Genomic DNA, 13,988 nt, shown 5'->3' on the forward strand with positions numbered 1-13,988 from the left:
GAAGCATGGATATTTATAAGGACACTGATCTTTTTTTAAATTCAAATGTAGTGTTTAACTATTGAATACATCTTTTGTAAGTATTTTTTTGTGTGGGATGAATCAATGAACCAAATAGACTACTTCCCTGCTGTGAAGTACAACGCTTTCTTTACTAACTAATCCAAATTTTACTGAAAAATAACTTTAAATCTATATCATGATGTATTCTACTGTTGATATCAGCATTGTGCATGGCTGATCAGCTGATCTACTGGTTTAACTACTTTATAAGAATCAAATTTGTTGCATTGTCTTTTGAAACAGTTCACAAAATTGGATTATAGTACAACACCGATTATCTGAACTCCTCAGTTATCCAATTTAAAAAAAAATGGATAAATGAAGATATCCAAAACAAATCAGAAATCCTCATTTATCTAAATTTTTTTCAGAGCCGAACTGGCCGGAGACATCAGGCTCCCGGTGGCAGCAGCAGCGGACCTTGGGCTCCTGGCGCTGGCAGCAGTGGACCTTGGGCTCCCAGTAGCAGCGGGGACCTCAAGCTCCTAGGCAGGAATGGGACTCTCGAGCTCCAAGCACGAATGGGGCCTCGGTGGGAGAGGGTCAGGGGCTAGTGTTTTTTTTTGTGAGAATTAAACATTATTTTAATGCTTAAAAAGCCTTGCCTTGTGGTTTGTTGTTGTTTAAACTCTGTTACAAGTGATTTGCTGTTGCTACTGGGCCGTTTTCTCAGAAAAAAAATATTTATCCAAAATAGGCCCAATCCCGACAATTTTGGATAATCATAGTTGTTCTGCATTTGTTTTAAATAATTATGGTGAAAGCTTGTTCATCTATTGTTTATAGAGCTCACATTTGATGTGCAAACTCCAGGAAATTGCATAGCAAATTTCAATTGACATCATGACTCTAATGACCAATTAAATCCATCTTGATGGAAGCAACAAGCAGAATATATTAATTGATACATATAGAGAAGTTAATGCAATTTAGAGGCAAACACTGAGTTTTTAAATTGTGAACCTAATTTGAGGAATTCATGAACTTATGAATTATATCAAAATTAGAAATTGTTTCTTTTGGAAAATATTCTTGGCCTAGCAAGATATTGGCACATGTATATAAATTTTAATGGTTGGCAGCACAAAAAATAATGAAACACAATACTTGCCTCTGGATTTTCTACCATGCACAAAAGCCTTTCCGAGCATCTGCCAGGTCGGTTTGTACAGGTCTTCCAAGTCAAGTTGCCATCGCTCTGGTTCCAAGTACTTGATCAGCTCTTCTACTGTATCAAAGCCAGAGACAGCTTCATTTAAGCTATCCAAGGATAAAGAAGATGGAGCTGCTGTTGGACTTTCAAAGTGGGCCTATAATTAAAATCAAATGGAATACAATAATTAGAAATGTAATCTTCTGTAGCTTTAATCTGACACTGTTAAAATAATGTTTTTAATGTATTTTGTATTTTTACACTAAAGGAAAGTTATGAATTAATGAATATAGTAGAGATTCAATTTTCCTTTATGCAATCCACTAAATCCCTGCTCTTACAATCTGCCAATTTTACAATTCTTCTGTCCGATTCCAAACATTTTTGTTTTGTTTTGGATGCAATGATTTTCAAAAGTACAAAGGTTTTTCCAACGTAAAGTTCAAACTTGATCACATCACCAGAAATATAAAATCTTCCATGATCCAGTGTCACCAGGCAATATTTTAGACCAAATTCATTTATTTGCCTTCCATCAAGAAATATTCTTCAATTTGTCTAAGAGGGATTCTGGTGCAGTTTGATTAAATTGATTTATAACAAAAATAAGCACATAAGTAGTGTCTAGACAACCACTTATAAATAGCCCAATTTCAACTTAATAACAATAATTTTTAAAGAATATACAAAAACATTTACTGGATTTTTTTGCTGTATAGCATTCAGGGACTCATTTTTAAAAAAATATTTGAACATTTTTGCAGGTGCCAAGTAATGTGTGTGCATCTGAAAAGAAAATTTTGCAACCATCTTAAAGAGTTACAATTTGCAAAGTTTATTAGTTTAAGTTGATCTGAAATTTAAGGCTAATCTGGGGTAGGTCAGGAAGGGGACCTTAATCCACAGTTAGCACTGAGAGAAATGCAGTCTCATACAAATCTACACTGCAGCACACCAAAATCTGGGATTGGTTTTACAATAAAGACCTCATCAGCTGGACGGCATACAGTAGATGTCTGGAGTAAGTACTTAATTCCTCATGCATGCAGAGCTACCGTCATAAATGCAGAGTGTGGTGCGACGTCAGATGCAGCGGCCTCTCCAGGACACTGGTACTTGGGTATCATTATTTCTCTTAATGTACATGAATAATTTGAATGTGGATAAACAGGGACTAGCATGTCACAGCAAACAACATTGCTGGGGTCTTGAATCACGACATCTTAAAGAAAGTATTCCAAAACTACCACTCGCAGATCTCCTGCAATACCAAGGGATCGAACCCTCTTGACCACTGCCAACCATCAAGAATGCCAACCACGCCATTCTTTACCTGCACTTCGGAAAACCATCCACCTGCGCTTTTTGTTCCTGCATACATGTAGAAACTGAAGAGCACTGCACTGTTAGTGAATACCTGTGCAGACCCCTGATCTGGGGAAGCAGAAAGGAAGCTTTTGTGATTGTCTGCAGTTGATAGAGTGCATTGTGTTCAAGGTCTTGCCGGTGGACCTTGATGAACATGACACAATTGTTGCTGATTAAATCTATCCAAGTGCACCCTCACCAGAAGCTATGGATATGGAACTTGTTGAAGATCAATGCACAAATGTGCTGGAGGGACTCAGGACAGCAATCATGGAAAGTGATAAGTAGTCCATGTATTGGGCCTGAGCCCTTCATCAGAGATGCCAAAAGATTGGACAAACAACTGAATAAGAAAGTGGTAGGGGGGGGGGGAAGAAATCAGCTAAGGGATGATAAGGGGAAGGAGCAGAGGGCTGAGAAATATACTCTCTGATGGGCAGAAGGAAGGGAAGGGGATGGGAGCTGGAGGACCATAAAGGGAAGGAGAAGGGAGGGAGAGATAAGGGGTTGAATATAGAAAGAGTGCAAGGGAGTAACTTGAAATTAGAGGTCAATATTGATGCTGTCTGATTGGAGACTGCCAAGATGGAATATAAGATTATTTTCTATTATCAAAATATCTTGTTATTTCACAGGTTTTTGTAGTCCTCTCTTGAACCACCAGGTAAAGTCCTCTCCCAATTCCCTTTGATATCCTTTTCTTCCATTGCCTTCTTCACTCTACAACCTTTACACAGTTAAAACTTTGCTTTTGCATTATCGTTTTGTAGATTGGCCTCTTTCATTTTTTCCAGCAGCTATCAGGTGGACTGTGCAGAAAATCAAAAACTTTATCTGAGAATATCAATATTAAAGATTTGCATTTATATGTCACATAACAAAGTACCCCAAGTACTTCAAAAGAATGGTATTAATAAAGAAATGCCCCCCACCCCCTCCGCAACCCCTCCCCCCCAAATGTGCACTGATCATCTTAGGAATATGTATTTGTTTTTTCTGAAACATGCTCCAAGCTTCGCTCCTTGATGTATCTGTTTCTAACCTCACATTGTAATATTTTTATCCCAAACTCTCTGCTTGTACATGCCTTGTGGAAATAAACCAGATCTGCAACCATAGTCAGTCTATTTCACATCACCCCTGAAGACATCATTCAGTTCATTTTTAGCAATTATGGTTTGATTTTGTCCCAGTCTAACTAAATCCTGAAATGGACTTCACAACAGTATTTCACAATGTTACACTCTGATTTATTTTTAATCAATTATACAGGCCCATTATTGAACTTCATCTGCACTTGATATCACCCAATCATTTATCTGCAGCTTGCCTTTAGACTTCATCACTGTCTTGGTGCAGTGTAGATAAAAGATCACACTCGAATGGAGGGAGAACTAATGCTTTTATTAGCTACAACACAGGTAGGGTTCATGAACAGGCTTCAGAGGGGTTCAAGATTTAGGCAGGAAACCAGGGTTAAATACGGGCCCCTGGGGGAGCAGCCAGGAGGCGGGATCAGTCATCAGTACAGGACACTTCTAGTGAATCCCAGTTCACTTGGTTTAAACATGATGCAAAAACTTAAATTCCAGTGGTGAGATGACACCGAGGCAGTGACTAACTGTGTGTGGCATTCAAAAGCCTTTGTAAAATTGAATTCAATGAAGAGGAAAACACATCAATGATTGAATATATATTTTTACAAAAGAGATAATTTTGTTTTCTTGTAAGATCTGGACAAGATTGAGGAAGTGGCAAAATTCACTCCAAAATCTTCTCCTTGACCGAGTGCGAACAGACACTCTTCTTGCCAACTGCTCGGCCATCACCATTCTGAAAGACGTCATTGTGGAAAAACCAATACAAATACTGCCACTAGATCTGGTGCTGTCTTTCATGGGGTGGGGACTCAATTCACATCACCCCAAATATTTTCATCATCTACAAAGCAAAATTCAGCACACAGGAGTACTTTCCATTTGTGCAGCTCCAACAACTCTCAAAAAGTTCAATGGCATCTATTACAAAGCAACCTGGTTCTTTGGTACCACGAAGGTGACCAAGACCATCATTCCCACAGCCATGGTCACATTGTGGTTGTAAGCGTGCTCCATCTACAAAATAATTTGCAGTTTCACCTTGGCTACTCAGACAACATCTACTAAACTCATGGTAATCAAAATAGTGGCCACGTAATATCCAGTAAAGGACAACCTTCATATATTCGTTAACAGCATCAGCAATCAAACACTTTGGAAAAAACAATCCTGCAAATCCTACCCAACTCACTGAAAGAGAAAACTGTGTTTTATGTTCTTTAATCATTGTGGTGAGATGTAATTACACCACTAAGTCACCAGGGGTCGTCCTGGTGACCTTGCACATAAAGCAGTCCAGAGTTCCAGTCTCGCCTTCCAGGTTTGTCTTGCAGAGAGACAAGACCTCTTAGTGTTTATTAAAGCTGTCTTATACTCACACTGCTGGTGTGGTTATTGCCAGTACAATCATATTCCTAGTTTAGAAATATGTGACGCTGGAGAAAATTGGAATTCATTTCAGTGCTCATGCTGGAGTGAAAATTGGAAAACATCACTTTTTTTTTCCATTTAGAATTAAAAGGTAGAACCTCAAAGGTAGTAATCTCAGAATTTACTACCAGGATCACGTGCTGCCAGAGCAGGAACACAGGATAGTTGGGATGAATACGTGGCTTGACCAGTGGTGTTGGAGGGAAGGATACAGATTCCTGGATCACTGGAGCCAATCCTGGGAGAATCTGGGTCTGGTACAAACTGAACAGTCTACACCTGGCCAGGGACAGAATCAATATCCTGAAGAGATGTTGGCTTAGTGCTGTTGCGGAGGCTTTAAACTAATAAAGCAGGAGTGGGTGGTGGGGGAGGGGTGGGAACCAATTCAGAGAGACAGAGGAATGCAAAATGGAGGCAGTGGCAAGAGTCGGAAAAAGAAGGGCTAAAAATTTCAAATCACGAGATGAATAAGACCACTTTGAAGTCTAATTCTAAAATGACAATGGGTGTTTAAAATGCAATGCAGTAACAATGGCGATAGCTGTTAACATTTCTGGAGTTAAACAGGAAAGTCTGCAGATGCTGGGATTATAGTGCACTATGCAAAAAATGCTGGAAAAACTCAGCAGATCACAGAGCATCTATAGGAAGGAAAAGGTATCCAGCATTTCCGGTCTGAGCCCTTTGTCAAGGTATGAGCAAAAAATATAGGTAGGAGCCTGAATAAAAAAGTTGGGGGTGGAGGAGAGAAGGAAGGAGGGAGGAGTACAGGCTAATAGATTATGAATGGATATGGGTGGGAGAGAGAAGAGGAAAAAGCTGAGAAGTAATGTGGCTCCAGTGTGACCAGGGTTGGGAACTTAATATCCATGAGTATTCAACATGTAAAGAATAGACAATGGGAAATTAGGTGGGATAGCTTTATTCATTAAAGAACATGTTAATGCAATTGTAAAGGTTGTTAATTTAGGTAACATGGAATCTATATGGGTCAAATTGTGGAACACCAGCTGGCAGAAAACAGTGGTGCGAATGGTGTACAGACTATCACGATGTTGGAATCAGGTAGTGATGGCAACAAGAAATAAATAAGCTAAGCACACAATAAAGCTATTTATCAAGGTATTTTAATATGCATGTATACTGGGAACAAGACAGTGGAAGATGATTTCGAGTGTGTAAAGGATAGTGCTATTCACCAATATGTCCAGAAACACAGGCATTTGGTAATGGGGTAGGGTTAATTAGAAATCTTGTTGTGTAAGGTCCTTTGAGGAACAGTGAGCCCCATTCACACTTGCACTTAAACCCAGTAATTAACCGCCAATCTACCGGTTAATATGCCAGTGTGAATGCTCACGAACCGGCAGGCAGGCATCAGAATGCCCTGGAGGTGAACTGCCTCGGGAGGGTGTATCATCACTGATTCATTTTGAATAATCATACCGGTTAGCCTAGTGGAAAGGGACAGGGATGTCACCGCTGGAGGATAGCTGCCCCTTTGTTCTGCGATGCCAGGCGACGTGTGTGCATGAAAGGGCGCAGGGAACTGGTTAACGTTGGTCTAGTGTGAATGGCAAAAATGGTATTTTGAACTTGTTAGTTGAACCACCAATTTACCGGTTAGCCAATATGAAAAAGAGCTATGATATGGAAGAACTTTTCATCAGGGATGGAGCGTGACCCCTTCAATTCAGAGACCTGGGTCCAGAAAATGGGGTTAACTATGATGATGTTGCTTCTGGATGACTTAAAAATAGAATCTTTCACACTATGAGGCATGTCTTGGCAAGGATAGACTAGCAAAGAATACTTAATGGGTTTATATTGGATTGACAAGGGCTGGTATTTAATGATCATGTGGAGGAATATCAAACTTGAACAGCCTTGTTTGCCATAAAATTAAAATAGTGAAGGCGTTGCAAACCTGAGGACTGTGATGAATTAGAAGGGGGAAAAGAGAGTACAAGAAGAAATTTGCAGGGAACATAAAAACTGACAGCAAAAGTTTCTATAAATATATGAAAAGAAACAGACTAAAGCAAATGCAAGTCTCTTGCAGTCAGTATGGGAACGTGGAAATGGCAGAACAAAAATGGTTCTGGCTTCATGAAGGAAGATACAAATAACCTTCTGGGAATACAAAAGGCCCAAAGAATGAGCAAGGAAGATGAATTGTGGAATGGTTACCCAGCATGAAATTATGTTATGTAAATTGATGATACTGAAAGTCAATAAATTCCCAGGGCCCAATAGCTTGTACCCCAGAGTGGCGTTGGAGATAGTGGATACATGAATGATTATTTTCCAACATTCTATAAACTCAGGGACAGTTTATTTTTATTGGAGGGTAGCAAACGTTACACCACTTTAAGAAGGGAGGGAGAGAGGAACCAGAGAATTATAAACCAGTTAGCCTGATTTCAGTAGTGGGGAAAATGCTGGAGACTATTATTAAAGAGGTCATTGGTGTTTTATAGAGTTAGTTAAAATGGGAACAGATATATGAAAGAGAAATCATGCTTGACAAATCTTCAGAATTTTTTGAGGAGTGGACAATGGTGAACCAATTAATGTGGAGTATTTGGATGTGCAAAGGCTATTGATAAGATTCTGCACAAGAGATTGGTGTGTACATTTAGAGTATGTGGTGTAGGAGGTAATGTACTGAATGGATACAGAATTGTTTAGCAGAGAGGTAACAAATGTATCTTTTTCACATTGGCAGGTATTTTCTACAGGTAATGGGTTATCATAAGTTTCAAAATGCTGAGATCCCAGCTATTTACAATATATTTTAATAATCTGGAGGAAGGAATTGAATGTCATATGTCTAAGTTTGCATGTGAGCTGTGAAGAAGATTCCAAGAGGCTGCAGGATGACTTAGACAGTATAGAAGAGTGGGCAAATGCATGGGAGATACAGTACAAAGGAGATGAATGTGAGTTTTTGTACTTTGGTGATAAGAACAGGTAGGTGGATTTTTATTGGAATGGTAACACATTAGGAAAAGGGGAGGTTCAATGAGACCCAGCTGTCATGATCCATCAGTCACTGAAGGATGAAACACAGGCACTTCAGGTGCCGAGAAAGCAAATGGAATGTTGGCCTTTATAGTGAAAGCATTTGAAGTTCGAAGCTCCATTGGAGTTGTGTAGGGCCTTGTTGAGGCTACATCTTGGGTTTGATGTACAGGTTTTGTCTCTTTATCTGACAAAGGCTATTGCAGGACTGCAGTAAGGTTCACCAGACTGATTCCTGGGATGGCAGGACTGACATATGAAGAAAAAAATGGATAGACTTTCATTATACTCAATGGAATTTAGATAAATGAGAGGGGATCTCAATGAGACGCACAAAGTCCTGACAGAGCCAGCAAGAAGAATGTTCCCAATTTTGGAGAAGTCCAGAAGGAAGGGTCACAGGCAAAGGATAAGAGGTAAACCATTTAAGGCTGAAATGAGGAGAAACGTCTTCAGTCAGAGAGTTGTGAACTTGTGGAACTTCCTACCACAGAAAGTTATTGAGGTCAGTTCATTAGGTATATTCAAAAGGAATTGGATGTGACCCTTGTTATTAATGGAGTCAAGGGGAATGGAGAGAAAGCAGGAATAGCGTATAAAGGTCGCATGATCAGCGATAATCATATTGAATGGTGGTGAAGGTTCAAAGGCTGATTGGCCTACTCCTTTACCTATTTTCTATGAGTCTGTGATTCAAGCTGAATGACACAATGGGAAAGTTTCCATCCCCTTTATGCAAGTTGCTGCTCTGATTATTGAATTAATTTGAAGTCAGCTCTGGCAGCTACCTTAAAATGATATTAGGCTACTAACATTAGTTCATTAAGGGAGTTAGAATATAGAATAGTACCAGTGCAGGAAAATACACTTCAGCAAATAATGCCTGCATCATACATGATATCAGTTTAAATTGCCCATCTCCCTGCCGATGATCCATAGCCCTCATTCCTGCATGTGTCTGTTTAAATGTTGTTAAAATATTGCATCTGTACCTGATTCCACAACTTCTCCTGACATCTACCATTCTTGGTCAAAAACGGGCCTCATAAATCTCTTTTACACTTGCCCACTCTTAGCTTAAAGATATGCTTTTTGGTATTTGACATTTCCACCCTAAGAAAACGCCTTTGTGCATTCGATCTATTCCACCCCTCAGCATCTGAAGCTCCAGATATTAAAAAAATCCTTATTTGTCCAACATTTCCTTTGTCCAGACATCAGTTTGGTGAATCTCTTCTGCATGGTCTTCAAAGCCTCCACATTCTTTTTGTAATTAGAATTGTACACAGAACTCCAAATATGGCCATCTGAAGTTTTACACAGTTGCAAACTTTCATACTCAATATCTCAATTGATGAAGGCAAGCATGCCATGCACTTAATTACCAGCCTATCTACTTGTGACTTTAAGGCAATCCCAGATCTCTCAGCCTTCCAGGATTAAGATATTTCAATTTTTTAAAATTTAGACCAGTGGTTCTCAACCTTTTTCTTTCCACTCACATACCACCTTTAAGTATTCCCTATGCCATAGGTGCTCTGTGATTAGTAAGGGATTGCTTAAGGTGGTATGTGGGTGGGAAGAAAAAGGTTGAAAACCACTGTTTTAATCGTACCTAATTGACTTGTTATGTGTACAGTTTCATAACTCCATAGGAAATGGGTCAATGACATTTTTCTCAAGCAAAATATTTCAGTAACAATTGGGTCTAGAGCAGTGATTCTCAATCTTTCCTTCCCATTCACGTACCAGCCTAAGCAATCCCTTACTAATCACAGAGCACCGATGGCATCAGGATAACTTAAAGTGGTATGTGAGTGGAGAGAAAAAAGTTGAGAACCACTGTGTTAGATGCTCCAAAGCCCAGCTTTTGCCAACTCACAGGCTCCATTATGGTTTACATGCATGAGTATCCATGGTTTATACAGTATAGAATATTCAAAATCTCATTTGCATGTGCACAATATTGACACATCTATTTTTAGGCATTTGCAGATATATATCGAAACCCAAAATGGCTTCAAATGGTCCGCTTAAGTTTTTTTGATTCTGAGGAATTTTATAAAAGAATTTAGACACAATGTTATTGCAGTCTTCAGAGGATTACACATATGTTTTTGCAATCTGAGCAAAACTTGACCCCAGAAAATAGTTATAATTATGACAGGCTTGCAGTTTCCAGAGATAAAAGCACTTACACAAGTTTCAGGTTTTAAGCATTTTTTGAAAAAAACCTTATTGTTCTGAAATTCCATGGAGCTTGAGTAATTTTATGCGTTTGTTCATGGGGTTGTAGGATATTTGGGCAGATTAAAATATTAATTTAGAATATTTTCTGCCTTCCTTTTAAGTACATTTAAAGTAGCATATGCAAGTGATGGATTATAATGATGGCATTTTATTTCACAAGACTGTCTTTTGGCAAGATTACTGCCTGAATGTTGTTTTTTTGCTTTTCTAATCAGTACTTCACATAATAAAAGATAACAAGTAGTCACGGTAGATTTCATTTGGTTTCATCTACTTTTACATGTATAATTTGTGACATAAAATATTTTTTATATACAGTAAATATACCTGAGCGTATATAATCACACATGCAGACACAACATATATGTGGACAGATACAGGATTTAAAAATATCTCTGATACCCTATAAACAGCTGCAATATATTTAAATATACTCTGTCTTAGGTTTATGCCAATCTGTTCAAAGCCCCAAACTTGGACAGTATGCTTCAAAACCTCATTTGGACTTTTCACCTCAAAAATACTTGATCTAACAAGGGAAAAGAGGTAGGAATGCATAGCAGATTTGTCCTTAAAGTTAATAAAGAGGAGGGAAGACTGCCAAGGAATAAATGTTGCTATTGATTTATTACACACTATCTGAAACCCTACCAAAATTTATGATAGATTGTGTCAATTTTCTTCTATGGAAAATGATTTAAAGTGCATAGTCTGAACTTGCCAGGAATAACTGACAGCTCTCACTTTGCATTCCCAGATATGACACAAAATTCAGTACAATAGTATGGACCATTTTGAATGTAGTTGTCTCAGAAGTTTGTTCTTTTTTAGTTTAGGCTGTTAAAAGTGGAGTATTAAAGAAAGTGTATTTGTTTCTTATTTCAAAACTTAATCCGGTCCTCTCGACCATCCAGATAGTTTCCTACAAAAAAAAATGCATAGGCTCCAGGCAATTTTTGAAAGCTTTCAATATCAGTTTTGCTCCGGGTTCATGAGCAGAGGTAGATTTTCTTCATTGAACTTGCAGACAGTGTTGGGAAAGTAAGTTTTAAAATTTAAGAACATTTCACCATGTGGGTCATTAATTTATTTTAAACATTTAATCAACAAGAGAAGTAACATTTGTGAAGATCATTATGGTAAAATCCTGAAAGCTGAGGAGAAATCTAATGCAGGTGAAGCAACTGTGATAAGCCATATTCATGTCACTCAATTCCCAGCTTACAGATATTGGGCCAACTGGATATAGATATGAAGAAAAGGGCTGTATTAGTGTTCAAGCTAAACAACGGAAAACTCTTAAAAGATTTCTGAGTATCTAAAAATACAATGCTCAGCTGCACAAATACCAGCAAGAATAAAAGTTTATAAATATATTTTAAGAAATATTTTCTAATATTACATCATCAAGTGGTTTATTTTTTGCATCATATTTCATTCAAGAAACTATAACCAGAATCTAAATTAAATATTTGGCCTTTCTTTCTTTCCTTTCTATTTAGTTTTTGCTTTCTGTGCTATTGTTCAATTCTATTCTCTGGTTTTCCTTGCCTCCCTCTTTTTCCCTTAATTTTATTTTTCACTGCTCACTCTGACTTTAATCAAATTGTTCCCAGTCAGATTAATATAGACATAAATCATTGTGTGATTTTTTTAAGAATCCTTTGTCATGGGCAATTGGATACATTTTGATTTCCAGAGTGGCCCTTTAAATTTGAATTGTCTGATTCCCGAACCATCTGGAATGGAGCATTGCTTCATTACAATGAGGGCAGACAGGTCAACTAAAGAAAGTAAAGGAGAGAAAATTAAATATGGTATTTTGTTTGAGGATGCTTAAAAATCAAGTCCAGAAACTTGTAGATTTTGTACCTATAGCAACTACAGCAGGAAGTATCATTGAAAAATTGGGAAATGTCCATGCCAATTTGAAAAAAAGATAAAAAGTCTCCCAGGAGAAAACCTATCATCAGTTCAGAAATGGTCTGTGATTTCTCGTCATTGCATCGATCCAAAAAGAGGCACAGGTATTGGATAACAACGAAGAACCAGAAGGATAAAGGCATACAAATGTAACCTTTCAGATACTGCCAAATACCAGTGTGCTGGTACCATGACTGAAATAATCTTAAAACAGCAGATCTAAATATGAACCAAAAGACTGTCCTCTGCTGTGTACCCTAAGCGGGAAAAATACTGAAGATATTCATCTGTGAAACGAAAAATATGCACTTTATGCTCTTATTTCAATTTTTCAGCATCCATGGTGTAGATAAGGATATAAAAGTATTATTTTTACTGCACACCAAACAAATATTTAAGTAAGTTAGCATACTGCATATTCAAAAAGGAGTTAAGGCTCAACCCAATTCAATATGACTGTGGAAAACGAAGTAAACCTGTATCATTGTCCACATGTTGTGCAAGATATTTTGCTATTGTGAATCCTGGAAAAAATGGAGAAGGTTCAATTCAAAAGGACACAGGCCCATAACACTGACTGCCTCTTGCTTTCCTTGGATACTGCATGCCCTGCTGAGTTCTTCCAGCACCTTTTGTGCCTTGCTCCAGTTTTCCAGCATCTGGAGACTCCTTGTTTAACCTTTGGAGGAACAACTATTAACCCAACGTCCATTTCTCATTGTCTTCTACAAGCAATTCTAAAAAAGATGTTGATTAAATAATTATTATAAAAAGATATCATCTCTATTCCGATGTCTTCATTTTTTCTTAGTTTCTTTAGTTATTTTCCATAATACTATACCACACACTTTTTTAAAAATCATATATAGTATCCACTTGGGGAAATGGAGTTCCTAATAATTTAGGTAGACCTCAGAACATTAGTTTAAAGTTTGTCTCTGATGATCTTAAAGCCAATACCAAAGGCCATCTTCCATCCAAATATCAAGCAGATATTTAGGTATGACATTTTGCTGAATGCTAGATACCATCTCCATGTGTTTTGCAGTTTGGAAGCACAAGTCATTGATAGCAAGGTCAGCAGCTGAGCTTGGTGTGCAAAACATTGAGTGTTAAAAATAGCCTCCACTCTCCGGCCATACTTCTCTTAGATATCTATTCACAGCAAATTGCCGAGCACCACAAATCTCTACCAGTGGTGAATGTGAGCAAGATATTGGGCCAAGTGTGCAACTAGAATGCAATGTGGATTATGAAGAGAGTTGAGTGATTACAGCATAGCTAGAAATGGGACTAGATGTGCAGCGACATATGGCCATGGGGCTAGATCTGCAGCCACCCAGATATGTAGCCAAAGGTCAAGAGCTAGGAGGCTGTAACTGGTAGGAAAGCAAAGGGTGGCAGGAAACATGGGCATAGATAACCAGAGGTGGTGGTTGGCTGAAGAAACAGTGTCTCTCTGAGAGGGTGGAAGAAGATCAGAAAAGAGGTTTGGAGACTTAAAAATGAATTGATCGATGGACAGGAAAAATTGATAGTGTGAGAGATCAAGGATGGGTAGATTTATGCGTGTGTGTTTGCACATACTTGTGTGTGCGTGTGTTTGCACATATTCGTGTGTATGTTTTTGCATTTATGTGTGTGTGTTTACACATACTCGTGTGTGTGTGTTTGCA

At 38.2% G+C, this 13,988-nt stretch overlaps 1 protein-coding gene across 2 annotated transcripts in view; it reads right to left on the minus strand.

Annotated features, from left to right (window-relative positions):
* pdgfc (platelet derived growth factor c) overlaps nt 1-13,988 on the minus strand; it is a 300,283-nt gene that overhangs the window by 37,363 nt on the left and 248,932 nt on the right. For both annotated transcript variants that reach the window (XM_069926206.1, XM_069926207.1), the window contains exon 4: nt 1,175-1,373. In XM_069926206.1, the coding sequence (XP_069782307.1) occupies nt 1,175-1,373 (199 nt within the window). The remainder of the gene's footprint in view (nt 1-1,174; nt 1,374-13,988) is intronic.

The sequence above is a fragment of the Narcine bancroftii genome, chromosome 3 (assembly GCF_036971445.1).
Source record: "Narcine bancroftii isolate sNarBan1 chromosome 3, sNarBan1.hap1, whole genome shotgun sequence".
Classification (NCBI taxonomy): Eukaryota; Metazoa; Chordata; class Chondrichthyes; order Torpediniformes; family Narcinidae; genus Narcine; species Narcine bancroftii.